The sequence below is a fragment of the Haplochromis burtoni genome, unplaced genomic scaffold (genome assembly GCF_018398535.1).
Source record: "Haplochromis burtoni strain Fernald_Lab_line unplaced genomic scaffold, NCSU_Asbu1 Contig_23, whole genome shotgun sequence".
Classification (NCBI taxonomy): Eukaryota; Metazoa; Chordata; class Actinopteri; order Cichliformes; family Cichlidae; genus Haplochromis; species Haplochromis burtoni.
Window position 1 is genome coordinate 2,574,637 of NW_024582384.1, and position 27,649 is coordinate 2,602,285.

Genomic DNA, 27,649 nt, shown 5'->3' on the forward strand with positions numbered 1-27,649 from the left:
CCCCCCCCACACACACACACACACTTCTAACGGCTGTCACACCAATTAGAAATCCTAGGTAATCTTACGTCTAGTCATTAAAATCCAGTCAGACACTGGGTGCAAAAATGTTCAAAGGGTGCTGTGACAATCTCTGAAATATGAAGCAACCTTTATTAGATTTCCACAAGGAGGATTCCATCAGCAATCTGTTCTCAGGGTTGTGTTTAACCGCCTACAGTCTGTGGTCTCCACATTAGAAATATATATATATATATATATATATATATATTCTATGATCTGCTTCTGTTTGGGTTGCAGCGGGATAGGAGGGTTTGCGCTGAGGTGGAAGTGAAGCAGTAGGCGGTGAGGCGGTGGCACATCTATCGAGGGCAGGGCGGTACTGGGGAGGAACGTTGCCCTGGAGCGCGCCGCACGTACCGAAGGGACGCGCTGATTGACAGTCGGAGGCACGGAGCGCCCCGTGCGGAGCTCGCAAGCGGAGCACGCTAATCTCACCGCAACACGTCTTGTCAACGGCATTGTGTGAAATTCCCAGATAGATCAGCCTGGCGCAGAAAAGAAAAAGAGCAAGAGTATCCGTCCAGCGGCTCCGTTATTGGAGGGTTTCTGGAGAAGTGGAAAGGACGCGGCGGCTCTGCAACTCTCTCCCCATCTTCTCTCTACCTGTTCAGTGATAAGTGGAAACAGTCTTGGCCAACCTGGCGCCTCAAAGTGTCCGGATAACGGGAGTGGGTGGACGCAAAGGTCAGAATGCACCAAGCAATCTGAGCGAACAAAGATTTTTGTCGATTTCTTTTTGTGGACTAAAAGGACTGCGCTTGGTGCTTGATCAAGATAAATTTTTGGGGGGAGAGGTTGCTCTTTTTTAAAAAAAAAAATGTTAAATGCAGAATAATCGCGTTTGTGAATCTGTTTTTGATTTCCAGGAGATTGTAATAGAAGAAAACTCTTTCTAATTGGAATATTGGATACGGAAGCAGGAAAGTCTGGAGGAATTTAGTCTAAGTTCCCTTGGTGCGTAATGTGTGCAAGTGCCGCATAAGTACTTTTGCCTTGTCCGTTTTTCTACGTCCAGTACCCCCATTTTTCTTTCTCATGGAGTAGGCTGAATCGCAGGTAAAGACTTAAAAAGAGTGGGCTTATTCCCTGCCGCCCCGAAACACAGGCGGATTCGATGCGCCGATTCTTCGTGTGATGGTAAATGACCGATGGGGAATCATGAACAGCTCTTCTGAACTCGAAGATGGAACTCGGCATAAAAACCAGGTATGTTCCGCACATTCTCCACTCGATCTGTGGGCTTTTTAAAATTACTGTTATTATTATTATTATTATTATTATTATTATTATGAGGAGTGGTGCATCTGCTTGCTGCAGTGTTACCACGCTGAATTTGGTGATGTGCCTCTCGGGCGAATCACTGCACTGTAGAGACAGAAGCTGCAGATGAGCTGTTATTCCCGACTCCCCGAGCTTTAGCACTTCTGTTCCTGTCATAATGTTTCAACCCACCCGCGGATCACACGGTCCCCACGGCTACTTTTTATTTATTTTTTTATTTTAATGTGTCACAGCGCGTGAACGTGTTAGTTAGCCCTACTTAGAAATACATTAATTAAGGGGAATAGGTGAAAATCACTGCAGGAGATAATTGCGCATCTCGGCTGCATCCTCACCACATATTGTCAGATTACTTCGGGCTGCAAGCTGCTCGCTTGTCTGAAAATCACGTTTGTCTTGTTGAAAATGCCGAAACTTGGCGCACAGACATCCTCCCGACAATCTTGAGTTCAGCCTGTCTCCCGCTCGGGTGAACTGGGACAGGGTCGGACGTGTATGGTGTTGCATGCACGAAAGGCTTACTTTGGGGAATAGTCAATGTGTTTTCACAAGGTCAGTAGAGGGTTATTGACAGCCAATGAGAGAGAGAAAGAGACAGAGAGAGGAGGCGAGAGAGAGAAAGGTCTCCTCGGGAACAGGGGATCGGATTTCGGGGCACTGATACAGCTTGTGGCCTTTGCAAAACACACAGAAAGGAGAAAACACACGTTTTCCTTTCCTTGTTTCTAAAAATGTAGATGGCTTTTAATAAGAAATGTGAAAGTGCTGAAAAGTTCCTCAGAGAAATCTGAGACAGTAAGAGCAAATCTGACGTGAGCCTGCAGTTTGGCGACCTTTCCATTGCTGACGCACCTTTGATTTGTTTCATAGGAAATCAGCTCACATAAATCGCACAATAGATTTTTTTTTTTAAATATACGACAACATTATTATCCCAGTGAGACTAATCAATAATATGTGTTTTTAGAATGTTTTTGTTTTGTTTTTTGTACTGTGAATTGCGAATGGTGCCATTCCAATTGTTAGAAAGACGCTCGACTTTGGCACATTTCTAATACTGCTTAGGTGTTGGATGTGTGGCTTGCTGCTCTCCTGTAGATTTCAGGGCTCAGTCAGAGTCACTTGCATGGTGGCACTGTGGGCCTGTGTTTGAGTCTTGCTGCATGAGTATGGACTGATACCAAGATGAGTTTAATGTGCTGTATGTTACAGCTGGCAGATCTTCATGTAACCTGCTTATAAGTGAAGTCGAGGCCAGCGTTTTATTGCCTACAAGCTCCCCTGTCTATTTTATAAGCACTTAAAGGTCACGTGAACACCAGATAGCCTGCCCTGGGTTTTAATGTGTTGAGTGTGTGTGTGTGTGTGTGTGTGTGTGTTCTGCAATGCTAGCCTCTCTGTGTCTGATCAGTAAACTAAACTGAGGTGGGGGGGGGGGGGGGGGGGGTGTTGTTGATGAATGAATGAAAAGTGAAGAGTCATGTTTAGATTAAAAAAAATCTGAATGACTCTAATATTGTGAAAAAGCCGAATGTTATCCATAACTTCAACACTGGGTGAGAGGAGATGTTGTGGGAAATAAGAATGCCTAATGCTCCAATCTGTCCCACTCCTCCCTACATCAATCTGTCTCTTTCTTCGGCACTTGTTATGTTACTATCACACACAGGCAGACATAACCATTCTCTCTGCTACCCCCACCCCATCCCTCTCTTTCTGTCAGCCAGTCTCTCCCTGCAATCTTTAGCAGTAATACCAATCTTTTATCTCCAGTCTCGTGCTATTGACACAGTCATTTCAGACCCAGTGGGGAGGGATCAGGTAATAGAGATCTCTTGCGGTCTCTGTTTGTCTTGATATTACAAAACATCGCCTGGTATTTGTCTGGTAACTCTGCATATTTGAGTCGTTGCTGTAGGTGGGCTGTCATCTGTGCCCTTTTGTAACAGATGGGTGCCATTTAGAGTAAAGCGGAGATTCAAGTGCGACTTAAAAACCAGCTTTGAAATCTTCGCCAGATACAAAGCAACTGTGTGACTGTGGCCGCATGGTTGGATGTGCTATTAACTTGGGAGAATTTCGAGCGAGCACAATAGCGGAGCATTCATATTAGGCTTTTTTGATGAAAAAAGTCAGAGCTGAGAAAAGTCAAGGCAAAAAAAACCAACAGAAAAACAAAAACAAAATGTGATAAGAGCAGGTTGCTTTGGAATGAATACACATCCCCAGAGTAAGAGCTTTTGGTCGCATGCAGTCCAAATGATGAAAGCCCAAAGGACTGGATGATGATTATAGGAAAACAGAACTTGTTTTCAGTCATTCACATAATATCAAAAAGGTATCCAAAGGACAAGGAAGTGAATTATCATGTGACTCCTGAAGCCAATGACCTGCTTAACTGTTAAGATTTAACCTCCATTTTCTCTCACGCTCCGATGAAAGCCGCTCGCCTGAATCATTAGCCTGTTTGCTTACATGGCTGGAATGAATGGATGAAATTGTGATTCATCAACTCTCTGTTTTAAGTTATGTATCAGTTTTACATTTTTGTAATTCAACACTGGAATAAGAAAGGGTTTGTTCTGTAAAGAAACCCCATTGTCCTGTAGGTCTTCTTTTGAAAGGTTAGCTATTCTATTCAATTCAATTTTATTTATACAGAGCCAAATCACAGCAACAGTCACCTCAAGGTGCTTTATATTGTAAAGTAGACCCTAAAATAATACACACAGAGAAAGACCCAACAATCATATGGACCCCCATGAGCAAGCACGTTGGCAACAGTGGGAAGGAAAAACTCCCTTTCTATATCAGATTTATAGATTTGTATATTAGTTACTGTGCTGTGATTCTTATAGCAGGTTAAGGGGCATTTTCTTTTTAAATTTCATAGTGTGATATAAGTGCATACACATGTGCTAACACCTATGGTATATATAAATGTACTGCACATAGGATATGTCTGTATATTTCTCATCTTTACCACACATGATGCAGAAACACGCACACAGTACAGCTTTAAAGGGAGATAAGCCCAGTGGGGTTGCCCACTTGGGCTGGAGATAATCAATAACATTCTCTAAACTTTCCAAAGCATTGAGGGAAAAAAAAATGTTTATGACTAGAAAACCATGGAATATATCTGACAGTTTGTCAGCTCTTACACCCTAAGCTTCACTTTAGAACCACAACCAACACAAACTGATCAAAGTCAAGAAATGGAATCAATGAGTCAGCAAAGCGTGTAACAATAGTTAGGAAGTCTATCTATCTCCAAAACATCATGAAGGAAAGCTATATGAAGGAGGATGATGTGCAACACATACATGCAAAGATATGTGCAGACACACACTATGTTTATCACACACAAGTATCAAAAACAGACTCAGCAGCAACCCATATCACAAATTATGTCGACACCTCTGCTGGTATTTATCAAACTGCACTAACTCACTTAATTAGATGTTGTACCCACACGCAACTGTGGCACAAGAGTCAGGCTCTGTAGGACTTCATGCACACACTGATTTACGCCTACAGCAATAGTGGAAATTTTTTTATTTCTAAGTAACTGTGTGATTATTTTATTTCCGTCCTGTACGTTAAACTGAAGTGCCCTGAAGTGAGTGCAATCACTAAGTAATCTTGCTCATGTACTAATGGAATATGTATCATATGTTTTTTTTAAGCACCTTAACCTCAGTTTTTAATGGAAGGGAAAAGTGCAATATCTTCTGGTCAATGGGAGAGGGGGTGTCCCAATCAACAGTAGTCTCATGCTTGACATTGCTCAGTAGCATTCAAACATAATGAAGAAGTTCCAAAGTGCCTTTAGATTTCTGGATAACAGCACAACACGATTGCAGAGTGGCTACTCCATGATAATAACGACAAGCAGCTGTTAAGAGGCAACTGATGGTAATCTTGATATCTGCAATCACAAAGCACGCTTCTTTGCAGCTCTGAATCGTTCAGGTCACGATTTATAGCGTTCATGTGACGAGTTCAAAACAGTAATGTGCGTACAACTGAGAAGCCATTTACACTCGACAAACAAACACATGAAACTGCCATGATCACTGTACAAAAATGGTAATTATTCTTTTTTTCCATATAAAGAATACGTCAAATGGCAGCGAAACTTTTCCCACATAGCGATCAATACAGAGAATTATTAATCTCCTCTTCTCTGTCGAGCCTTTTAAACCAAAAGCCATAATTAGTGAAAAAGAGTGAAAATATAGATGAGTGCAGCCTGTAAAAAGTCAGCTACTTCCCAAAGGATTTGGTAAAGACCAAAAACATGACTAAAAGAGAGTCGTGGCTGTACTTACATTCCCCGCTGCTAATTAATGATCAAATTAAAACTGCTGGCATGCCCACAGTTAGCATACTAGCTAGGATGACAGCTAGGATATGCAAAGATTTAACATTTATTAACTGTAACAGAAAGAATTTGCAGTTGTCATCATAGTTTAAACTTTTACTCGCTACGGCTTATTTGTGTTTAATAGGGCAGCATTTGCAATTGGAAAATTGCGGCCTTTCATATCGTGACTTTGATTAATTGTTCGGCCCTAATAACAACGCTACAGTGGAAGCAGACACATGTGAAGTATATGTTCTATACAGCCATGCCATGATACTTTAATCATCAGCATAACAGTATGTTGAGGGCTGAAGATTGTAAATGCATGCCGTCTCCGTGACAGATGTGGGCTTGCTGCTTCTGTGGGTACCCTTGTCGAAATAATGAACCTGCTGAGCTGGCCAGAGGTATAGGAGGCCATGTGGACTGGAGCAAAACAGAGCAGAGAGACTTCCCTGGATCACTGGGCCTGTGATTTCCCTGTGGGGGGTCTTGCTGTGGCAGGACTACAGCTCTAACAACCTCGGCCTTGGTCTCCCCTGCCTTGCTCTGGCTTGGCATCGAGGAAGCACCTGACACCAAAGGGCTTCGTGTATTTGTCACATCATCGATACGGATACAATAATAGCTACACATTCTGCTTTCAGTCAACTTCAGCGCATCAATTACAATGATAATGTGGAAGTTGCTTTCTCTGTCTCTACATGTGGGCGCTTTTGTCTGTACTGTAAACATCTCAAATTAGGCTGTGTTAAGAACTGTACAGTACATGAAAGTACTTATAGTTTGACATTTTCATGCGAGGGTCTATGCATGTTTCGCTTGTGTGATGACTTACTTTTATCAATCCTTTCAAACTTAGTTGGGGGAGGGGGACAGAATAGATATAGTAACTCTATTTATCAAGAAGAAAACAAAAACAGTCCCTCGGTGTCACTGATTTCACTTTGCTCTTCATAGCAACATCCCCTATAAACTGGCGCGTGTACTATAATGAATTTCAAAGTCTTAATTTTTTGCTGTTTCTCATCTTCCTGTGGGTACGTCTCTTCTTACACAAATGCTTTTCTAATTGCCTCTCTCTGTTTTTATTCTTTGTATCGGTGCAATATCAGCTTCCTTCCAGCTATAAACACATCCATGCGCTATAGATGCTTTCCATTGTTTTAGTATTGTTGAATTGTGGGTTCAAAGCCTAAGTGGTTCACAGGAGTGTAGGACTATTGTTAGAATGAAGGTATGAATGTGTGAGAGGACCCTGTGTGTTGGTGGATCAAAGAGGTAATGAGCCATTACTGTCAAGTTGTTATATAAGTGAAGAGTGCTTTCTCATAGAAAGTGATTGAGTGTCGTAATGGAGCGGCATGCAGTTTTGTTTAGGTTTCCGACACAGACAGAGCCATTTTGTGTAGCATCCCAGCACACTCCATGGTTACCTCAATAGAAATGGTCACTGTTCAGCTGCAAAATACTGAAGGGTCATAATGAGCAATGAGGCCAGAGGTGGCCAAAATATTGGTTACCAAATTGCTATGGAAATAAAAAGCAGATGCATGTTGTTTTTTTATTTTTTTTTTAATATTTCCAACTTTTTTAGTTACAAAATGGTTGTAAACAGATAGTCTTAATATGTTCAGTTATTTATTTTTAATTGAATAAAAAAAATATTTATGTATGTATTTCAATGTAGAATGTTGGTGGTTCAGTCCCTGAAGAACCAGAATCCAATCCAATCTGAACCCCGAGCTGATCCTGATGCGTTCATCGGACTCTGAATGTGTGTCCGAATACTGGATAGGAAGTACTTATGCAGATGAGACATATTGTATGAAGCCACTTAAGCGCTTAAGTACTCAAATGGCACTATATAAGAACCACTCCCATATTTGGAGTTTTCAAAATCCAATACATAGGCTGTATTTTTTCAAAATATTGGTTATGTGTAGGGATGGGTATCGTTTAGGTTTTATCCGATACCGGTGCCAAACTGGTACTTTTCAAACGGTGCCGGTGCTCAAACCGGTGCTCAAACCGGTGCTTAAAGAATGGAGAACACAAAATTGGTCCAAAAACCTCTCATGTTCAGCTGTTTTTTTGTAAAAAGATAACAATGTTAGCCTTTTCTGCAGCTATAGGGGATTTATGGCATCACTCTGGGCTGGAAGCAGTGCTTAAACAATGGAAAAAACACAAACTTTGTCCAAAAACCTCTCATGTTTAACTGTTTTCCACTTTTTCTTTGGTCATTTTAGCCTTTTTGGCCAGGGTGAAGGGAGCATCTGCCATCAAACAAGACGACAGCTGCATGTAACTACGACGGTGTTTGCTAGTTCACCTTATGTGCATTAATGTAATAACGTGGTTAGCCTACTCAACGTAAATTACACACGGACAACATTAAGCTACTCACGCAGAGAAGAACGGCTGCTGCTGCCATCATCATCCTCATCATTTCTGCTACACTGGCAGGGCTAGAGGCCAGGACTCTCCTCTTCGGGTTTTTGGGGGATGTTGCTAACTCCGGGTCCGATAACAGGCACCACACTCACAGTAGATGTGCACGGTGTGAGGTCTCGCAGCAAGCTATCAAATACGGTGCATTTCGGCTTTTAAAAAAACGCTATGCGTCGCCAGGTGTTTCATCAGATTCGAGGTGTTACCTCTTTGCACAGTATCACAGTATCAGCTTAAAGCACTTGTTGCAGGCTGCTGAGTTTGCATATTTTGCTGTCAAGTACAGCCAGACTTTTGACCGCTTGGCCTTGGGCGTTTTTAATCTGTAGCTCTGCTCTAAAAGAACGTACGTACCTGGACCCGCCTACTATCCTCAGAAACGTAAAATGATTGGCTAGAATCTAAAGTGTATCACAGCTCAGGAAAAAAAAAGCACCTAAATAAAGCACCAAAATGTGCGCTGCTTTTCGGTCTGGTTACTACCGTTTATGTCAGAACCGGTGCCATCATGGCGCCGGACACCGGTACCTATCCCTAGTTATGTGTATTAAGTTCTTACAATAATGACATAAAGATCATCTTTCTTTGTTGTCATGACAAGTCGTATATCACTCATGTCTTATAGTCTGCTAGCATTAGCTAGTTGTTATTTTTGTGGTGTTGAAAACAGAGAAGTTGCAGAGCGCCTTCTGATGGATAACTGTGTAATTAATTTTCAATTTTCCACTGTTGTAAATGCCAGTACCAATATACTGACAAATAGATAATACACAAATACAACCCTATGGTTAAATTGTAATTTGGCTAGTTCATGGTAGGATTAAGATTATGAGTCTGTCTCATGATTGTGTTTAATGTTCTCATGTTTCCTACTCTTTTTATAAGTATTTCTGTCATCTTTTGTTCTAATACGACGTTTTTGTAAACAAACTGCTTGTTGGTAAAAAGTCCAGGAGGGGCATCTAGGCGATATTCAAAAAGGACATAAAACAGGTCACATCTGGAATGCCTGCACCATTTTTCAAACAAGACTACAGATCCACAATATTGGTGAGCTAGTGGATATTCGGAATAGAAATGTATGCTGGGATGCGTAGCTCTATGAAGATAGGCCTTTGCTCATCTGAAGGTTAAACATGGGAACTGCTTTCCTGTGTGCTTTTCACCCCTTATTTCTATATTTTTTTCTCACTTTCTCAGTGTATATATTTCTTATTCACATGAATGTGCAGACTTTCAGATGTCTAGTGCTACAAGCTGGCCAACAAGGCCTTCGGAGAAAAAAGAGCCATTATCCAGGAAGAACAGGAACACAAATGAAAACAGAATTTGATGAAGAAGAATGAAAACAAGACCTAGAGTAAAGAAACAAAAGAGTAACCCAAAGTGGAGTAAAAATGACACAGGAGGGTTGGAGCGAATGAATCATAGACAGTCCCAGATCAGTGTTGCGCAGACAGCGGGCTAGCTGGGGGCACATGTACCTTTGCAAGATGACGCAGATATATTCCAGCTGCTCAAAATCCCACGTACCATCAACAAAGGGTTGTTATCAGATATACCACACATTGCTTTTGGGGAGGGAACGCAGTCTTTTTCCACACAGTCAACTCTTGGATCAGTTACAAGGCTCATTGCAGATGCCCCAAAGCATCACCAAGGGCTCACTCGCATCCAGGAAAACAGCTGTAATAGGGAATAACTGTACCTAATTGATTCATGGTTCTGGTGATTATGTTGATTTTGTGCACTACATACGCTTTGGGTCAAGTGTGTATGCCCGAAGGCGCACGTGACTCAGTGCACTTGCATGTCCTTAAATGTGTGTGGGCAAACACAACATGTGTACATGATGATGATGATGGTGGTGGCCTATTGTATGTTTTTGAACAGTTGTGAGAAAAAGTAAATGCGAGCATTAAGAAAGAGGCCAAGGTTACTCTCTACCAGCCAGAGCACGTATTGACAGACCTGTCAACAAGCTGACCTGATGGGTAGGGTTTTACAGTAGAAGAGCTAAGAGTCCAGGAAAAGACTTGGGGGGAGAGGAAAGCAGGCAGGGAAGGACATGAAAAGTACATCTGTTGGACCTTTGCTGGTCCTGCAGCATATGTTGCAAAAAAAGTCATGAAGATTAAAAAAGGAACACTTTAAAGAAAAGAAAATGTTTTATTTTATTCCAAGAGACTATAATATCACTAATATGCAGCTGATCATTCACCTCCCTGCTAATTCAGCATTAAAAATGCATTGGAAATCACCTGTGAGAGGCAGATGAGAGGTGTGTGGAGATGGGAGGAAAAGAGTGGGCTAGATGTGAAACGAGCGGTGGGGTGAGGGATGAGAGCGATGCAGCATGTGCATGTATTACAGAGTTCAGTCATCGCAGAGGACAACTAGCCGGGCTCGTTTCCCTGACAGATTGGACCCTATCTTTATATCTGCAGTGAGAAATGTCCAATTTCCTCCTGGCGATTTCAATGTAAGAGTTAAAGAGCTCTGTTCATGTCACGCTAGCGTCTTGATAAAATAGAGATGTGAGATTAGGACCCTTCTTTTAAGCGAACATACATCGCTCCACAACACCACATAAGGGGCTTTTTTTTTTTGTCTTGATGCTCCCTCATCATTAATCAACTATTAAATATCATCACACATGGAAGCACACAAAACAAGTCACCTACGCATTTTTCCTTTCTGATGCATCAAACTAAAAATGAAGCCTGAACAGTGAATTAATTGAGCGAATTCATTTGAAAAACTAGTAAATAATTTATGATATACAGGGAAGTTTAATCAAGAAATCCATCTGTTGGCCACTGGACCCGGAGCAGAAAAAGCATAGGAGAGCAGGGGGTAAGAGGATGATAATGCAGTCTTAACATAAACTAAGCTGAATATGGAGAATGCCTCGGAGCAAGCCACAGCTGATTTTTAAAATAGTAATGCTAAAGAGTGTCATCTGTTCCTGTGCTTGTGTACTGGGGGCCTCTTTTTACTGCCAGAGAACACGTGATCGAGATACTTTGCTCTCTCTCGTGCAGCCATCTCTCCAAAATCACATTATTGGTTCTTCTCTGAGCCAAGTAAAGGCAATTCCACAGCAAACCAGCTTCATATATTTACCTGCTGATGACTTGCTTAAGCTAACGGAGGAAACATAATAGCGTCATTATGGGCCATGCGCCATCAGATGTCTCAAGGTTAATAGCAGCATTAATTGACAACAAGGATGGAGGCTAAGAAAACCTTGTTCTAATTAGGTAGTATTCTTGACTTATGAATTGGCTTGGAAATGTAATTCCTTATCCATTCAGTTAAATGTGTCAGAAAAAACACACTCAGTGGATGGTTAATAGCCACCGACTTTTTTTTTTTTTTTAGTTTCAGGGACCGGCTTTTACAAGATAATAAGAAATGAGAATTAATTAGATCCTGCACCAAACCAAGCCCAATCCCTTCCTTTAAAATGTACATCACATTTTCTGCAAGGATGGCACTGACCGCAAGCAGTAAAGCATCTTTGGTATCAGTCATTAATAGTAGAAGAGTTCCCGCTGACTATATTTTAAGTCAGTTATGTTTTTACGTTTGTGATTAGTAGGATATGAAGAAAACACCAAGAGAGAGGTTAGGTGAGTGATATGAGTATGCCAAAAGGTATTGGAAGTGAGAACAGTTTTAGGAGAGGAATAAAAAATAAATAAATAAAATAGATTTGATCCATGAAATCTATCCAGGACTAATCAGACACAGAGGGAGGCAGGGGGGTATGCAGAAATGTATTTATTGCAGCTATCCAATTAAACAGTTATGACAAACTCATGGCTAATGTATTAACAGACTTATCCACTAACATCCATTATTTATTCATCATCAAAAATTCAATCTGGCAGACTGTGTGCCATTATTCAGATGTGCTGGGGGAAAGTGGCACATTTGAATAAATGAGGATTGTAGGCCTCACTCCCATGGCTTGTTGTTATTCCAAAACCCTCCTTTTAAGTGATTCAAACCATAAATCTGTCAAAAAAAATGTAGAAGAATGATTGTTGTTGCGTTTTTTTTTTAAAATCCCTCCCTAGCCCACATAGCTGGATTTACTATATCTTTGGGAAGAAACATATTATTGTTCTCAGCCCATTTAAAAAAAAATCACACAGACACAGAGCTGCTGAAATGGGCTTTGTCATACATCATCTACCTTGCATTTTTTTAATCACCAAAAAGAAAACCATTATGCTTTATGTCAACTTACATCTCATTTCAGAGCAGTTTTTGAGCCCCTCGTATGGCTTCACTAGACAAGAGCATAATTATTATATGTGGTTTGTCTTGTCTCCTTTGGTGAAATTCTGCACGTCTCTGCAATACTATATCCTGAATGTGATTGGATATGGAAATGTTGAGTACTGCAGACCACTCGTTCTGCTGATGCTGTGGAATTTGGCATCAGCAGAACGACATATTCCTCAGAGAAACAAACACTCACTCATGCAGACACCTACTGTGCATGAAACCGGACACACAGACTCTTTAGTAATGCAAAACATTACAGGAAAACCAGCTACAGTAAAATGTACACATCTAAAGCTCGGTAGCTAAAGCACTTTGTGAGTGGACACAAATATCCAGGAAACAGCAGATAATAGGCATAGCATTCTACAATATTCCTAATACTCTATATCACATGCAATACATTTTGACATGGAGTCTGTAGTCCGTAATAAGCTTGTAATGTTAATGCTTAGCATGGACCAGCAAGTTCATCTTGGACTGACTCACTTTGGTTGATCTGGCTTCACTGAGCCTAGCATTAGGTGCTCTGAATAACTAATATCACAGAGCAGGCTGTGTTAGATTTAGATTTACCTATTCAGCGAAAACCATTTTCATGTGAAAGAGGTAGAATAATTGCAAACTCCATTATGATAATTATGAACAAAGCACCGGGAAAATGGTGTTATAGTTACACACAAATTATGATTTGACATTTAAAATCTGATCTGCAAATATTTCTGATGGTCTTCCTGTCAGTCCTGTGGGAATGATGACTGTAATTTAATCAGTAGTGAGCTGCTGGTCTGATCCTCTGAAGTTAACCCGGTCGAGAATGGCGCTGGGATGACCTTGGTGATCCAACCTGGTTAAAGTGAGACATCTGTGTGGCAAAGGTAAACACGAGTTAAGCTGATAGTTTGCTGATAATCTTCTCTGTGTGTAAAGTTTACCATGTTACCTTTACCTTTACCTTTACCTTGGTAACACAGTAGTAAAGGAAAGTACCACTTTTATGAGCTTCCATGAGCAAATATCTGCAGACTGACTCTGCACATATTTGCTCATAACCTTGGTCATATGGGATGAACTGTTGAGATCTCACCATAAATGTTACAGTTTGTCTTTGAGAAACCATGACTTCATAAAAATTAATTAAACTCTATGATGCATAAAAAAACCCAGCTGGGCAGAGGTTTTGTATTTTCTTGTTGTGTGAAAGGCGAGCAGTGTCCTTTACTGGCATTTTGTCTGACTTGGCTCTCACAGTGTGTATTGACGTAGACTTGATAGCCACCTGTAGAATAATTGCAATCTAATACAACATCCATACAGGAAATAGTATAAATAGTTTTCAGGCTTTTAATGTTAGTGTTTTGTTTAAATTGTGCCAGAGGGGATTTTATTATTCTCTGCTGAAACTGATGTCTTAGTTTTGTTATTCTGCTGGAGTGCTTGTTATTTTATCCAAGGACTTAGAAGATGTATGGCCCAAACACTGCAGCATTCAGTCCCTGACTATCAAACAGTTCAAAACAGAATCTTAAGACTATCTTTGCATTCTCTCTGAGCATTATCTGCCCTCTATATCCCCCTATCCTTGTGTTTTTAGTATTATTTAATTTCATTCATCTATTTTTGTGTCTCATGGATGGCATGTAAAAGCACAATTTAAAATCTATACACTTGTAAAAGTTTCTTTTTACTTTCATCTTGACCTTGCTTTACTAATCTTAAATTGACATTTTCCAGACAAGCTGTCAGATTATCAGGTACAAGTGCTTCCAGTCTAGGTTTGTGTGATATTTTAAAAGCCTTTAGAAAGTCTGTCAGCACAGCAGTGTCTCAGCCATTTGTCTGCCACCTTTATTTAAAGTTTCCTTACAGAATCACTAATGAATTAAGTTTACACGCGATGGAACTGGACTGGATCTGTGACAGCCCTCTGTCTTGGTCAGGGCCTGATGTGTTACGGCTGTTTGTTCATTTGTGTTGTCTGGTGGGCAGAGTTAATCAGTACAACAGGAAACACCTGGCCAGTCTTCCCAGAGCATTTAAGAGCTTGGTGTCTCAGCTTTTGCTCCATCCATCCATTCACCCAACACCATATTATTTGTTTTGTGGGCTTTGGCCTGGTTGTTTAAGGTTATCACAACATCCAAAGCCATATATATTTAACATTCAATCACCCATCCAACTAGTGTTACAATGAAAACGCTGATTAGCACACCTCATGAAGCACGATGTTTGTCTACTTTATTTGGTTAATAAAAAGGTAAATTTTGGTTTAAGTCATTTCTCTCCTATTATTTGTCATGGCACTTGACTAACTGTGACAAATTTGGGGGCTCGTCCAGGATTTGAACCTGGGACCTCTGAACTGGTGGCATCATGTTATTTGTTTGGCTGGCTTTTGGCCTGGTTGCTTTAGGTTTTACACTAAACAACACATACCTAACATTCATCCGCCAACATTTTTGGAGAGGCTCCAGGTTCAAATCCCAGATGAGCTCCCAAATTTGTCACAGTACAACTAAAGGGCCATGACAAATAATGGAAAAGACACTACTTGCACCAGAATTTAACAATGTATTAACCAAATTTAATAGAAAACTATAGTACTCCATGAGGTGTGCTGATGTGTTTTATCAGTTGATAAAATGAAATGAAAGCCAAAGCAAACAAATACCATGGAGTTGGGTGAATGGAGAGAAGGAGCAGGAGCTGAGACACCCAGCTCTTAAATGCTCCAGGGAAGCCAGCTAAACTTTTCTGTCACATATCTAACAGAAAAGTTTGAAGTCTCGTGTTTTTGTAAAAGATGTAGGGTTTGGAGAAAAAGCAGCGAAAAGTAAAGAATAAAACTGAGAGTCTATTTCTTTTTTTGACAACCCTTAATTTGCGACTAGACTGTAGCATAATTGTCATATAATCACAGACAAGTCTTGAAAATTGTTCTTTAGCTAACAGTGTCTTTCTTTAATTCCCACCATACTTTGAACTTATTTTCTCTCTCGCACAGCCTCTCTCACTTGGGGAATGAAATCTGGCAGCCCCCTCACAGGCTCCTATAATGTGCTAACATAAGAAATCAATCAGACTCACACTATTTCTACAGCCACTCAGCTCACATTGATTTATTGCATGTGTTGAAGATGCAGAGAGAAACTCTTTAGCACTATGGGGCAGGGTGGTCAAGAGGAATGGATGTAGGAGAGGAGGATGAAGGAATGACAAGTTTAGGAGAAGAGATGGTGGGGGGATTTGGGGTCACTAACCTTTGTTCTGACAGACTGACTTTTAACTCCAGGGTTAAGGTACTGCCAGTCATCAGCTGAAGAGAAAGTGATGATTGTGTATTTTCTATTTTAGGTGGCTGTGGTGTTATTGCTGTGGGGATTTCTGTTACGTGGGGTATAACAGTTGCTGTCAGCTTGTAGTGAGACGTGTCAGGGGTCACAAAGCTGCAGTGGCTTAGATATCTTCCATATATTATCAATAAATGAACCTGAGAAACTTATAGAACAATGTTCCACACTGACTTCCCTGTCTAATGGAAGAATTCTGCCCTAATAGCATTTGTTTCTAATCCACTTAACAATTTAACTCGATTCAAGTCTTGGCATCAAGTGTGTGCCATTGATGCATGAGCATCACTGGGAAAATGTGATAAAAAAATGACTCCTATCTTTGAAACAAAATTATTACTGTATTAAAATCATAATCTTTACCTAATATACTTTGCAATGGCTTTTTGACTGTTGTCACTGATCTGAGGAAAATTCAGTTTTGACATTTTTAAGCTCAAAACAAATTATTTTGCCATTACTAAAAAAATTATGACTCATGCAGGTGAAGGGGAGGGAATACCTCACCAGTAAGTTATATACACCTCCCGAGTGGAAGGCTTGTTTATCTGTTTTGTGAAAGATGACTGTCTTAGGGAGAGACAGAGTAAGTAAGAGCTTAACAGCAGCTTGGTATATTTATATCATGAGCATACACTTAGAGACACCAAAGGGAGTTGATGGAGATGACGAGTGAAGTGGATTACTGAGATAGGATGGCACTATGGGGAGAATGAAATCGTATGTTTATATTAGGCTTTCATGAAACACATAAGCAGGAAAACACACGTCATTTGTGGCCATATGCAGCTCCGCTGAGTGGCTGTAGGCGTCTCTCTGCTGGGGCTGCGAGGCCGATGGAAGGGGTTAAAGAGAAGATTAAAGTGATAATGTACATCTCTAATCCGCAGCACATTAGGAGGGCAAAGAGGCAAAAACTGCCTCTGACCACGGAGCCTAACATAAAGAGCATGCATCAGTCGCCATCAGGGTCAGCTGTCACCATGGTAACAGATTATTCTGAATAATTGTGTGCCATATGCGCCTTGTCACAATTAGAAGTTGGCTGTGAGCCGGGCCATGGGTCAAATGGTGATCAGGGTATTGGGGGTGGTGGCAAACACATCCCTCTACAGTGTTTATTAAAATAAAGTTCAGCTTGCTGTTCACATCTGTCACAAGCCTCACAACCCACTCTCTGCTTCAGAGCAGATTTTCTTAGAGCTACAAGCTACAACACTTTGTTGCTGTGGCTTACTCGAAATGTCACTGCATGCTGTATGTATTGAGCTTTCAATAGTTTTTTCCCCCCTTTTATAATAGATCTTCCAAAATGAAAATCTGGAAATGAATAAAAATGGATTTATGATTTCAGTCAGACTACTAAGCTTCTCGAATCAACTTTTTAGCAGAGTAGCGAGGAAAGGAAATGACTGTGTGAAGACAGTGCTCAAATGTAAGCTGACAGAGGCTTAAGTAAAAAAAAACAAAATTGTGTGGTGTGTTCTCCCTCCATTAGGAGTCCAGACATTTTAACTCATCACTGCAGTTTTCCCACCGGGCTTATACAGAGAATGCCTCTGTTCCCATAAGCCATGTTCACACTAGTGCAGTGGGAAAAGCAGCAACAAGGTGCAAAGTGGTTTATCCATTATAGTGAATCATTTATTTTGACACTTCAGCCCATGTGTGAAAAGTCATTTAGAGTGAGATACTGTGCTTGCCTGTAAAGCATAAATCCCCAAATCACAATTAATTAAAATAGAAAAGCTGGTCATCCAAATACCATGAAGTAATGCAGCTGAGTTCCTTCTTGGTAACTTAGAGCGTCTTACGTTTGGCTCATTTTCCTAGCCAACATGTGCCATCTGAAACTTAACTTTCTCAAGTGACCCGTGACGATCTCTATTCACATCGAGTTTCTACATCTGATTGTGAATTTGGCACTAAACAGGAATCTCCAGGGAAGTGCAAAATGTGACAGCGGCTTAATCAGTCTTAAAACGCTCGCAACACCTCAGGCTTGTTACTGCAAGCTGTCAGATTGCATGAGTTGCACAATGATACTGCTTTTCTCTGATCAAATTTGTCACATCATGTCAGGCTGGATCATAAGGTGCAGGCGCAGTCGACACATTTAGGAAAGAGCCTAGATGTGTTCAGACAAGTCACTTACATTTAAACACCAATTAAGCCTCGTGCACCACTTATATCTGTAGTCTATTAGATTGTCACCCATCACTATTAAGAGGTACTTGAAAGCCCTCTGGCATTCTGGGAAAATAATTACATTCTTTCTGCGTCATAATTACTGCCTTGAAAGTGGCTCTTTCAAACACTAACAAAGCAGGCTCTTACTCTTTCTCCGTCTCCCCATTTCTCTCCCCCCCAAGGTCTGCCTTTCTCATCTGTCTGTTTTCTCCCCAGACACTAATGAAGCAGTTTAATCTCGTAACTCCAGAGAAATTGTCAGCAGAGAACTCCATTAATTAAGTTCTTGTGTGTCTTCCTTTTAAAGTTTCCTTATTTTGAGAATGGGTCAAATCTATAGGTTTGCCACCTTACTGTTGTTTTGAAATTGGAGAATTGGCATGCTGTAAGGACTGCATCGTCTTGTTTAATTAGTCAAAATTAAACTAAGTTAAGTTTTTTAATTTGATCCATTTGATTTCCAGTTGCCAGTCTTAACTCAAGTCGATGTGTAAGCTAGAAACTCATATTAAGATTTGTTTTTGCTAGCTAACAGTAAGCTAGTAGCATTAGGATACCATATGGTTATTTTCCTGTCACTTCTGAACCTACACTAGCCCTTGCAAGAAGTTGGTATGAAAAACCTGCCAGACATGAGGTGAGTTTGAGTTATTATATAGTTCTAGTTCAGTAAATACAGTGGAAAGCTTGTCTGCTACTTCCTGAGCATGACTGATGTCTAGCACTAGCTAACCACACTCAATTGGTCTGTTTATGCAGTCACTCTACATTTATTTAGTCCTTGCCGTATTCTGACTGTTCATTTGGAGTACTTTTTTTGACACAGCCCTAGTTCATTCACAGGAAAAGTGACAGTTGTGTGACAGTTCCTATTACAAACAGCCAGAGAGCAAGTGTGCTTCTGCTCTCATATTTGTCTGCTTCTCAGTCCCAAAGATTCAGGCTGGTGACTTTTGATCCAAGTTTTCAGAGTAATGTAAAAGGAAAGAAAGTGCTCTATTTCAAATGGTGTGGCCTGCATTTCATTTTTTCCACCTCATCACTTTTTTTTTCTTATTTGACCACTAGCCCAAGTAAAGTAAAATATGCTAGGTTGCAATTCGGATTGCATTAACTGGCTTCAGTAACTGTTAATGGAACAGCTTAACAGTACATACAAAAAATTGTTGTATGCAGTGTTGTTCCCGGATTCAAGTGCAAATAGTTATTTCAAACCATATTGAACAAATGGGATGCTTGGATATATCTAACAGGAGTTTTGCAACAAAAACAAATCAAATTCACCACAAGGGAAAATGTTTTACCACAAATCAGAACACTAATTTAGTAAGATTTTTATTATACATGAACATAAATATGTTATATGGTTAAGAAATATATTAAAACATACCACTAAAAATGTTAAGGGAACATGTGAACAACATTAACTTATTTTAAATGCAATATTTAAAGATTTGCTGATTTTGGTTTCCACTGGCTCTTGTTATGACTTTTGGTTTTCAACAAATTATATGTCAGTAAAGATTTTTTAGTTTGATTATTTAACTCATCACAATTTGATATGTGTTTTAAACAATCCCTTAATTTTTGAGCAGTATATATTCCATACCAACCCTGGGCAAGCCATTAGGGTTTTACTTTATTTCCCATTTTTCACTAAGGTGGGTACTACTGCTTGCCTCGTGGAGTGGAAAACAGTGCTTGCAGCGCTTTTATTTTTGCTGCAGCACTGTTTTATGCATAATGCCATTGCTTTGCTTTGTTTTGACTCATTGCTAGGGTATTGCTTTACCATGCAATATGTGTTTGCTCGTAAGACTATTCCTTTTCCATTTGTTTGCCCTTTGATAGTTTTAAATCTAAAAATATGCCCTTACTGATGCTGAAACTGTGTCATTCTCAATAAGTTATACAATAACACAAACATTTTCCTGTGACCGATACTACACCTTATAAAGGCAGCGATCAAACCCCCGCACTCTACATGAAGAGGCCCCTTAACGATGCATGCATATCCCCATTCTGCAGTACGTGCTCCACTTATTGCCCATAGCTTCTGAAGGGTTATTGTGCACCGAAATTTAGAATGTTTCCATTACAGTAAAGGCCCTATTGACAAAATTGCTTTGGTATTTATGAGTAGTGCCAGCAGCAGTACTACTGTGTTTGCTTTCTGGGAAGCTTTGTAAAGGCTAACAAGACCGAAGCCAATAATAATCTTTTCACATTCACTTTTGAGGAGGGAAAATCAGATTTAGGACTCCAGGAAATTGACCTTAATGAACAGGTGTGTTCACACATACATGATCATAGTCGAACACAAACACATACTCTTTTCTAATGCAGAACATTGAAGAAGTTTGGTTATTTGTTGTAGAGGATGTCACTTTCAAAGAAAATGTGAAAAGGTACATTTATGTTATGATAAATCATACGAGTTGCTGGAAGTAACTCAGTAAGCATTTCATACTAAAACCTAACATCAATATTACAAGATGTTTAAGAAATACACTGTTATCCACTGTTAAGGATTGAAAGTGAGGTCAAGGACTCCCAGATCTTAATAATGCCCTTGCTGTGCTTAGTCCTTCTCAGTGCAAAAAGCATAGAAATGCAAGTCATTGCACTTGATTGGTTAACATAACATCCTATTCTTAAGTAATATATCATTATAAAACCTTGATAGAGTTATTAGAGAGCAATTTGGTTTCCATACACTAGCATTAGCCATTTTTTTACAGTTCTTCTGCACTTTAATGAAAAGAGTTTCTATTTTACCTCTTAGCACAGTTTTCATATATCAAGCTAAGTTGCAAAAAAGCAATAGCAGACGTGATTAGCTATAGAGTGGTGAGCATTTACTCCAATGTGTACAGTCTAGCTTTTTTATGCCTGTCTGATTTTTCTGTGATTTTCCAATGATTCAAAATCAGAATAGAAATTCCTAATACGTAGAGCACAGATTATAAAGTTTTGAGAAAATAATATAATCTTCTCCAACTAAAAACAACAAAAATGATTTTGCTACAGAGTGCTAAATATAATAAGAGATTAGTTTATTTGCTGTGTCTTCATGGTAGGCCACAATGATTTGAAAGGAGCAGCTCTGTGTAAAGCTCATGATTGATGAAAATGGTGCACTTTCTTTGGATTCCCTAGCTAATGACTCGCAAAAATATTATATTACCCTTTATGAGCAGTTTATATGTATATACGCATATATTTTCTTAATGCTGCTGGTTGTTGATGCTGTATTCCTACTTAGTCGGAGACAGAACACAGGGTCAGACACATTTGGCATATGTGTTTGGCTGAAGAGCCAATGGTGTGAAGCTACCATCTGTGGGATTATGACTGAATGCCTCTAAGACAAATCCTGGCTAGAAATCACAATATTAGAGCAACGTAGAACTTTGGTTGGTCCCAGACAGCCACTCCAGACTGATTAGAAAAAAAATCCACAGGTAAAAATAAACTTAAAAAGTCATAATAAAATGCATAATATAGTACCAAGGCCTAAGGAATAGTTTTTATGATAATGTTTTAAATGTTTTATATGGTCAGAATAGTATATATAAAATATACAGTATAAGTATTTATATCTCCGTTGGGCTAAAGCAAATATGTAAATTGTGCTGTAGCGCTTTGTTTAACATACAATATCCGTATGTGAATGTTAATGGCTTATTTGAGGATCTGTGACCTTGTGTAACTGTGCGCGCTACACAAACTCTAAATTCGGAAAAGACAATATGCTGCATCAGCTAAAATGAATGCATGCAAACACTGCAAGAAATGTTCTTCACCTTCAAAATAAGACAGCATGCAGCGAAAGAAGAGGAAGGAGAGGCCAGCAGGAGAGCAGGGGGATGAGTTCAATCCTAAGAGACAAATCACCCGCTCTACCCTCCACTGCCTGTCCTTGGAGCTCACACTGCAATTGGCCACACAGAGACTGACTCTGTCACCAACTGTCCCTGAGACGCACACACTGGAATGCAAAAACATATCACTGCAGCCACGATTATAAAGCACGCAATCACCGTAAGGTCAGAACGGCTTCTTTGTAAGCATGAAGTGAAACAGCAAGATTGAAAAAGGGCTTTCAGTTTCAAAAGGCATATATTGTTACCTCTTCTCTCACAGGTTATGTGAGACTAACCAAATGGAGACAAAATATGAACTTTAAGTAAATATTTTACATCTACTTTATGTCTTGTAAGACCTATATGTCCTATGCTGTCGTTTAGTGATAAAAAAAAAGTGTTGCTTGCAATTGTTAAACACATAAAGCCTATCAGTATGAGGTAGGGAAATATTACATATTGAATGAGAAATGTGTCAAAGCAGTAAGTTTCAAACATCTTAAAGAGTTTTTAATAAAAGAAAATGATTTGAAATTTCTTTAAAAATCATGTCTCTACCATATAGGTCTTTTTTGCAGACAGAAAACATCATATTTCAAAAGCTCAACCTACAATTTTTGCAATATTATGTTAATTTTCCGTGATTTCTGTGAGTTTTCTTCGACTTCTAAGACATTTCAACTCGTAATTTTCACTTTTCTCTTTGATTTTTTTTGTTCCATGTCACTGACATTCCCTTGTTCTTTAAGTTTTTCATTCCTTTTTCAGAACAAAAGCAACCAGGCCTTGCTTTGGTGATATGATGACAAAGAAGACAGTGAATGTGAGATTGGGCTTCACAAATAAACCTGACTTGTCTTGACTTGAAATTAAACTTTAATGTGCAAGACGCAGGTCAGGTAAGGAGGATTTGAGCATGATTGCATAAAATGTCAAAAACATAATGCTCATGCACATATGCACATCAAGAGGGGTGTATTCTATTGGAGGTTATACATGCACCAGTCATGCTTTGTTGACAGCAACAGCATCCTAATTGCACACACAAACACAAGAATATCTTTGGTAAAGGCACACCTTCACCATTCAATAAATTATTGTGGAGTGAAAAGGATAGATTTATAGTGCTTTTCCTGTTACTCTCGTCAGGAATAATCAAAATAATTCTCATCAAGGACTCCTCACAGCTGAACTTCACCAGCTTGCTTGTCTTTCTTCGTCCTTTCCACTCCCACTTCAATTTTTCTCTTTGAAATTGCAGGCCACTTAGAGTTGTGATTGCTGTTGCAAGAACAGTTAAGTGCACAAGCACAATCATGCAAGGACAAGAAACACACTTACCTGGGCACGCAAGTACACTCCTACCTGGATGTACAAGCACATTCACTGATACCCTTATGAACTTCATGCAGACACACACATGCGCACGCACACAAATAAGACGCATCATTAAAAAGCAAGATGAATCTCCACCCCACAGTGTTGCTACTTTAATAGCAGCGTGATAAGAAGGCAGACACTTCCTCAAATAGGCAAAAATGAAGAGCTGCGTCTCCTTAATGTATACATTTGCATATATCACTACGTGTAAACCGTACAGGCACTCATAAATAATACATGCATGTTAGGGATACTGGTGTCCTGCTTCATGGTACAGCTACCCTGCAGAATGACTAATGACTGTAGCTCAAATAGCACTACTGGGTCCCCTTACTTGTGTGTGTGTGTCCATGCATGTGTGTGTCTGCCCATCTATCTCTCTGTGTATGTCTATGTTTGCGACTGCGTTCGCACAAAGGGGGTATCCTACATCTTAAAAATTTGACCTTGGCAAGGAGATCAGATTTTGATGCTGATGGCACAAGACAAATGTAGCGTTTGCTCCTTTACTCGTGTTAGAGGATATGTGCATGCATGTGTGCGTGTGTGTGTGTGTGTGTGTACATGTATGGCAGTGCACGAGTAAAAGATGTGATGGTTGAGTGCTATCGGGTGGCAAGTGGTCATGTTCACTCTCTCTCTGAGGGGATGCTGTGCTGCAGTGGATATTGGTCTTCTAAGGTCAGGGGGTTAACTCAGCTCTCTGTAACAAAACTATAGTTGTGCCATCATAAAACACACAAAACCATTATTTTAAGGACACCAGCACCTAATCAATTTCACCCTGCTAGATATTTGTTAATATGATTACTTCCATACATCTTCAGTCCTGCATAAATAACAATGGGAAGGACAAGATCCATGAAAGATGGATATTGGGTGGTGGTTTACTGGGAATCAACAGATAGCTTAACATTTGGACCAGTGACTGGGTACAGTAAGTTCTACCCCCATACTAACACTCTGGCTGACTTCTGTAAGTAGATGATGATAGCAGATCATCTGCAGACATGATACAGTGCAGCTTTGGGGTGTCTTTTCTTTTAGTTAAAGTTGGAAGCTTCCTTTCATCTCAGGTAAGCATCTGTCAGACCATTAATCATCATTATTCTGGCAAGGCCGGCCTCAGAACTTGTTGAATTTTAAATGTAAGTCCCTGAATTAATGATTAGACAATGTTTATTTTGTTGGGTTGTGACATTTGAATCCTCAGAGAGAGAAAAAACAAAACAAACCCTCAAGAAATAAATGACCGTAAATTAAAAAAAAGAAAAGATTCGGATTAACTCCCATTTAAAACAGCCCCAAATTATCTTTAAAATCCAAGAACTTAATGAGTTCTTTGTGATTTTACATTGCCATATTTTAATGTAAAATACACTCAAAAATGATTCAATGCCCTCATAAACAGGACGCAATTGTGTGAGTAAAACACAGCTGATACAAATGTATATAAAATCAAAAGTGTATCTATTCAGATAAATAATCATTAAGGAAAAAAAGCTTCATATAGACTGAATGTATACCAATCAAGTAAATTTGTTTTGATGAGATTCTGTTAAATGTTTTACATTGTATAATATATTTACATGTAATCAAATTACTTTAAGTCATTATTTTGGGTATTAATATTTCCTTGTGGGTTTGGAAAATAACTTGTTGAAATAACTGCATGAATTGTTATTAAGGTATTAAAATGTTAGATTAAATGTATATTTTTAATACTAATCTGTCTCATTATAGATTTCAATGTGTATTATAGTTTATCTTCTTAAGATCTGATTACAAGCTAGAGAACATCACAATTTATTTTGGAGGAATGGCACAAATTTATACACTTAGTCATTATTTTCTCACTAATAAAGTTTCCGTTTGGTTTTGAGTGTTGTTTGGTATAGCAGTGTCTACAGAGAATGCACACTTAAGTAGATAATCTCTTATATGAAACACTGCTGAACTATGTAAGGGCTTTCACCCCTACACAATATCCTTCTGCTTTTCATCCTGCTTTATATACCCCCTTTTCCTGCTTTTTTCATCATTCTGTCCCCTCATTTACCAATCTGCAAGTCCCATTAAATGATTTGTAAGCCCACAAGTGAATATATGCAAAGCCTCTTTTACTCCATCAGCTTAGTGAGCACTAGGCTAAAACACACCTTGCTAAAGTCCCTGTCACACAGTCTCATGCAAAGGTATTCTGCAAAGCGAACTAATTATCCCAAGAACAACACGTTCACACAATCCAAATATTCTTAGATAGACTGGGGATACTGGCCTAAAATATTTATATTCACACACTATCCATGCACTCATGCAAATACATAGGTACGCTTATTGAAAAAGCACACACGTACACATTCAGGCACGCCCGGGATAAGTCTGAGCCCTCTCTGTCTTATCGAGACGTGCCTCATCAGATAGGATTCTGCTTGTAAGGTCCAACCAATAAAAAGCCCAAATATTCCATTAAGTGTAAATCCTCTCCGCTGGTGGAGCTTGTGGAGTCAGTTTAGGACTAGACAAACACTGCCAAGCAGTCATGCCCAAGCTGGGACCACTGCCAACAAGAAGCTCCACAGATATTGGTGTGTCACTGTGGGGCACATGCGTATATGTTTGTGTGCACGGGCAGCATGAAACCCCAATGTGAGCATTAGCAGGCAGGGGAATGAACAAACTAAAGCTCTGATCCATGCTGCTCAGTATAATGGAAAGGCAGAGTCTCAGGAATCTAAGTGGGTTGCAGCTGCAACACATAAGCTTTTGTTCTGTGTGTATGTGTTCACATGTGATGTTTTTATAATTTTTTTTCCCTTTTGCAACAAAACGGGAGTACACGTTGTGCCCATGTGTGTTGGTGCACACAAGCATTTACGCATTTTGTATACTCACAACACATTTGCCTGCTTTTTATTACTAAAATGAATTTGTAAGACACACAAATTCAGTAGCTTTCACTCTACTATGTAGCTGATTTGTTAGTGCGTTGGTCATATCACTGTGGAGTCTGTGTTTATTTAATAACGCAGCTCTGTAGCTCTCTGTGTACTGCACAGACAGCTGCAATGTTTTAGGCAGAACAGACATAGATTTCTATCACTGACCCTAAGGCTGCTCATTAGAATTCTGCACACCTCTCTCAAATCTCCCGCTTCCCCCATCCACCCACCCTTAACTTTCTTCTCTCTCTCACTACCTTCCTTTATTTCTTTCTTGCTGTCTTACACACTGGAAATGAATGCTTAGAGCAAAAAGGTGAGCTATTGGTTAGCCGAGATAACAATGACTGTGTGAGTAGCATACGCGGCAAGTCGCAGCTGACAAAACATACACAAAGGCAAGCAACGCTGCACAACTGCATACATGTAACTGCTGTTTGCATGTTTACAACATGCACTTTCACAGCTACTATATTTGAAATATTAACATTAAAAAGCTAAAGGCATCCATCATACCTGCATTAATCTGAGAGAATTATCAGCAGTCTCCCAACTTTAAGTGGATTTCAAGACTCTTTTAAGTGTGGCTTTTTCAGAAGGCCCACACAGTAACTGTGTGGCTTTGTATAGCTGCCAGACTTGCCCCCCATAAGCAGCCATTTCCACATTTAGAAAGCTTAATGTTTAGAGATTTCTCATTTGAGGTCATAAGCCCATTGCTCCAGAGTTAGCCATATTGAGCGTCTTGCTGCCACCAGCTGCAAGTGTAAAATGTGTATTCTGTCATTGGTTGACAAGTAGTTGCCCGAGGTTGCCCATATGGAAAAGATATATATAAATCTTATAAGGTTTGTATCTGTCTTGTGTGAAACTTGTATGAAAAACATACAAGAGTGAAAACAGATATAAGATCCCTTGAAAAATTATATAAATGAAACTTGTATGTTTTGGATACTTACTAAAACAATATATGAAAGTAATGAGAAAGTGGCCACTTTCACGAGTAAAACCTTATATGATTCACTATATGGAGTAGGCCACATCTTATGCAAGTCTTTTATAAGTTTTTACTATTTCTTTTCCATATTGTTGTTGACTGACACTAGGTGAAATTGGTTGCAAACTTATCTGCAATCACTTGCAAACTGCTAGCTAAGCTACTTGAAAAAGTGGACTTTTATTTTGATGGGAAAAGTTCTCTGTGTCTATTTTGTGTCGCACTTTTCACAGTTTCACTACAACCTTAAAAGTAGCTGCTCAGTGTTTTTCCACGTTTGTTTTGGGGTTTTTTTGTGGACTTTGGATGACTGTGCCAATCTCCAACCAACCAAAGCAATTCCAAAGAGGCTTTTGCCACATCTTTCTTTAGTGTCAGGGAGTCATTGACTTGTCAGCAGATGTAGGTGACTGGGGCTTTTAGCAGTCGATTTCCCAGCAACTGCCATCAACCTCCAGCAA

General features: G+C 39.6%; 1 protein-coding gene across 2 annotated transcripts in view; it reads left to right on the forward strand.

Annotated features, from left to right (window-relative positions):
- Positions 1 to 310: 310 nt before the first annotated feature.
- fibcd1b (fibrinogen C domain containing 1b) overlaps positions 311 to 27,649 on the forward strand; it is a gene marked incomplete at its 3' end in the record, with an annotated part of 85,120 nt that continues 57,781 nt past the window's right edge. The window contains 1 exon segment of one of the 2 annotated variants that reach the window (XM_014332076.2): positions 311 to 1,269. In XM_014332076.2, coding sequence (XP_014187562.1) covers positions 1,198 to 1,269 — 72 coding nt within the window. 2 annotated transcript variants of the gene reach the window in all.